The 4,258-nt window shown below is 38.2% G+C and overlaps 1 protein-coding gene across 1 annotated transcript; it reads right to left on the reverse strand.

The window, feature by feature from the left end:
- Window positions 1-293: 293 nt before the first annotated feature.
- On the reverse strand, window positions 294-2,070 carry LOC105185871 (putative nuclease HARBI1). Its single transcript, XM_025301600.1, has 5 exons — window positions 1,935-2,070; window positions 1,620-1,817; window positions 1,075-1,269; window positions 778-993; window positions 294-703 (listed from the first exon to the last, which is right to left on the reverse strand). Exons 1-5 carry the CDS (start codon window positions 2,026-2,028, stop codon window positions 294-296), a joined length of 1,113 nt encoding a protein of 370 aa, XP_025157385.1. The 5' UTR covers window positions 2,029-2,070.
- Between the last annotated feature and the right edge of the window lie 2,188 nt (window positions 2,071-4,258).

A 4,258-nucleotide genomic window follows, 5' to 3' on the forward strand; every position in this document is an offset into this window, starting at 1 on the left:
AAAGTTTGTATTTGAAGTTTCTATGTTATCAATATTAATCTTTTAAAAAATGTTATAAGTATGAATATTTAATAGAAGTTTAAAGAAATGTTTTGTTTTCAAAGAAATAAAATAAAATATTATTAATAAAGATACTTGTAATAAATGATATTTGAAAAAATGATATTTGATGATTAATAAAGATATTTGTAATAAATGATACTTGAAGAAATGATTTGTAATAAAGGAAAGGATAATAAAGTAAATTGTATTTTTGAAATATTGTTTATTATTATTTGATTTCCTATGTCATATTATTCTGCATAAATTAAACGACATAATTGCTCACGACGATCTATTCCATTCTCTACTTTTCTAGGTGCATCATTCACTTCCACGTTGCGGTTTACAACTTCAATATCAGGATATTCATCATTTATTTGTTCTTTTAAATATTGTAAATCATTAATATCTGCAATATTATGTAGCACGCAACAGGCGTGTATGATCTGTACCATTCGCACTATGTTTCTTAACTTAAAGTGATATAACTGTCGAAAACGCTGTTTTAGACAGCCAAATGCGTTTTCAATAATCACTCGTAAAGAACTTAATTTGCGATTGAAAGTTTTTTGTGCATGTGTCATATGTCCATTATCTCTGTATGGTACAATTAGTTGTTTCAAACAGGGATATACACTATCACCCAATAAAAAATAATTATCTGTAAAAAGATTTGTAAAAAATAATGGTATCAATTTTTGTTATTAATTACCTTTGCGATATTATATTTCTTACCTTCACAAAGTTCAGACAAATCGTTGCGAATTGGTGAATTTCGAAATACCCGTGCGTCATGCACTGAGCCCGGATATCCTATGAAAACATCCATGAATTTCATTTTATGATTTACAACTCCCTGAACATGTAATGAAAAATAATGTTTTCGGTTAACATATGAATCAGAATCTTGTAATGGCCGATCAATTCGGATATGAGAACCATCAATAGCACCTACAACAATGTCAAATATAAATAATGCATCGCTATGTAATAAAAAAATAGTTAAAAAATATATGAATATAAATATGTTACCTATTACACCAGGGAATCCTTTTTCTCTTTCGTAAAAAGCTGCAGTTTCCATTTTTTCAACTGCAGTTGGATATTTTATAATATTAGGCATAATAGAGATTATAAAATCTGTAACTCTAGTAATAATATTATACAAGGCACTAAGTGTTATCCCAAATCTGTCGGCAACATCTCTGTATGATGCACTTTCATGCCCTATAAACCATAAATAAGTCAATATATATTTTTCGGCTGTAATTTTAGAGCCTACAAGATCTATAAGAAAATACACTTTAAGTTATACATATAGCATAAAATATATTATTTTGTTAAGAAGTAAATTATGCAGACAGCACTAATGTCCAAAACCAGGACATAAGACATCTTTCAGATCTCTTTAAGATGTCTGGTCGTAAGATGTCTAAAAGATGTCTTAAAGATGTCTTATTCCCGTTTCAGACATTCTGTCTGGGTATTTTCTTTCCAACCTATATCACATATAAGTTATTTAAACTTTTCTGCAAACAAAACTTAAAGACAATCAAAATTTTTATTATAATACTTACTTTCTATGGAAGTAAATATTTCCGAAACTCTGAACTGGTCTATTAAACTGTATGTTATTTGTCGTGATAAGCGGAAGTGCATTATAAAATCCATATCATTGTAATTATGTACAATATTTTCTACATAATTAACAATTTTAATATGTGCAATTCGTTGGATTATACCAAGAATTGGATGTAATATTAATATATTTTGATCTACAAATTTAATATAAGTTATAGATAATTTTTAGTCTTTTCTTGAAATTTATAATATAAATTAATAATATAATAAAATTTATTGTATATTTAATATTACCGTATATTTCATATTACCGTCATCATTTTCATCTACGATAGGTTGTAACGGTGGTATTATCATAAAATCTTCTTCATCTGAAGAATCAAATAATAATGCGTAATGCGCCATATTGCTTACTGCACTTTAATGTTCTTTTATCATTGGTGCCACTTCTGCACTGATGTAAACCAGTGTTGTATTTGTTTGCTCCAGTCTGTCCTAGTTCAGTTCAGTACGGATCTAGTGCAGTTTACGTGCTTCGAAAAAGAACAAACCTACAGTCTTGGCAACGTTGCGAGTTAGAGCGAGATGGAGCGAACACATTTTCTCTCTTTCTCTCTCTCTCGCTTGGCTCGTCGAAACAGCCGAGCGGTAGATGGGCCTCAGGCGAACATACCAGGTGTATGCATAAGTTTTTTCCGGTTTTTTGGTACAAAAAAACACGTAATTTTCAAGGGAAATTAATTTTTGTTTTATTCAAAATATTGGCCATTGGCTTCTACATATTTCGCCCATCTTTCAGGTAACTTATGAATACCATGCCAGAAAAACTGCTTGTCTTTTGCGGCAAACTATTCGTCGAGCCATTTTCCAACTTCCTCGAAATTGCTGAAGTGCTGCTCTGCGAGCACGTGCCCCATTGATGCGAAGAGGTGATAGTCAGATGGCGCCAGGTCTGACGAATACGGCTGGTGCGGAAGGATGTCCCATCCAAGCGATTTCAAGGTTTCTTTCATTGGTTTTGCTGTGTGAGACGGCGCATTATCGTGTAACAAAATCACTTTGCCATGTCTTCTGGCCCATTCCGGTCGTCTTTCGATTAATGCGTGGTTTAAATTAATCATTTGTTGGCGATAGCGTTGTGTATTAACGGTTTCGCCGGGCTTCAAGAGTTAATAATATACAATACCGCTCTGGTCCCACCAGACACAGAGCATGGTCTTCTTGCCGAAGCGATTTGGCCTTGGTGTTGAAGGACCGGCTTCGCCAGGTGAAAGCCACGATTTTTTCCGCTTCGGGTTTTCAAAATAAATCCATTTTTCGTCACCCGTCACAATTCGATGAAAAAATGATTTCCTTTCGTGGCGTTGAAGCAGCACTTCACAAGTGACTTTGCGATTTTCCATTTGACGTTCATTCAAGTCGTGTGGGACCTATTTACCGAGTTTATTGATCTTCCCCATTGCTCGTAAACGTCTGCTGATTGTTTCTTGTGACACATGTCTTCTGCTAATTGCCGTTGAGTTAGAGTTGGGTCATCATCCAATAACTCCTGCAATTGCTCGTTTTCGCATTTTTGTGGTCTACCAGAGCGCTCACTGTCTTTCATATTAAAATCACCACTTTTAAATTGTCGAAACCATGTCTCATATGTTCTAATCGATGGAGCTTGTTCACCATATGTTTCTACCAGCAAACGTTGACTTTCAACAGTCTTTCTCTTTTGATTAAGTAAGAAAAGCAATGCGTGCCGCAAATGTTCTTTTTCAGGCACAAAACTCGACATGATCACTGGACGATAAAACAAAGATGCTAGTTTTTGGCGGACTCAACTTGTGTGTGTTTGTAGTTTAATGTCAGACGAACAAAATGACGTATGTGTGAAATTAATACGCTACGTACTTTTCGCTGGCGCCATCTCTTAGTTAAACCGGAAAACACTTATGCATACACCTGGTAGACGGGAGCAGTTTCTCTCTCTCTCTCTCTCTCTCTCTCTCTCTCTCTCTCTCTCTCTCTCTCTCTCTCTCTCTCTCTCTCTCTCTCTCTCCCCCTCTCTCCCCCTCTCTCCCCTCTCTCCCCTCTCTCCCCCTCTCTCCCCCTCTCCCCCTCTCTTCACCCCTCTATCTCCCCCTCTCTCTCCCCTCTCTCTCCCCTCACTCTCTCCCTCTCTCTCCCTCTCTCTCTCCCTCTCTCTCCCCTCTCTCCCTCTCTCTCTCCCTCTCTCTCCCTCTCTCTCCCTCTCTCTCCCTCTCTCCCCTCTCACCCTCTCTCCCCCTCTCTCTCCCTCTCTCTCTCCCTCTCTCTCCCACTCTCTCCCACTCTCTCTCCCCTCTCTCCCCCTCTCTCCCCCTCTCTCCCCCTCTCCCCATCTCCCCCTCTCTTCCCCCTCTCTCTCCCCTCTCTCTCTCCCTCTCTCTCCCCTCTCTCTCCCCCTCTCTCCCCCTCTCTCTCCCCTCTCTCTCCCTCCTCTCTCTCCCTCTCTCTCCCCTCTCTCTCCCCTCTCTCTCCCTCTCTCTCTCCCTCTCTCTCCCTCTCTCTCCCTCTCTCTCCCTCTCTCTCCTCTCTCTCTCCCTCTCTCTCTCTCTCCCTCTCTCTCTCCGTCTCTCTCTCCCTCTCTCTCTCCCTCTCTCTCTCC

The sequence above is a fragment of the Harpegnathos saltator genome, unplaced genomic scaffold (assembly GCF_003227715.2).
Source record: "Harpegnathos saltator strain DR-91 unplaced genomic scaffold, Hsal_v8.6 scaffold433, whole genome shotgun sequence".
NCBI lineage: Eukaryota > Metazoa > Arthropoda > Insecta > Hymenoptera > Formicidae > Harpegnathos > Harpegnathos saltator.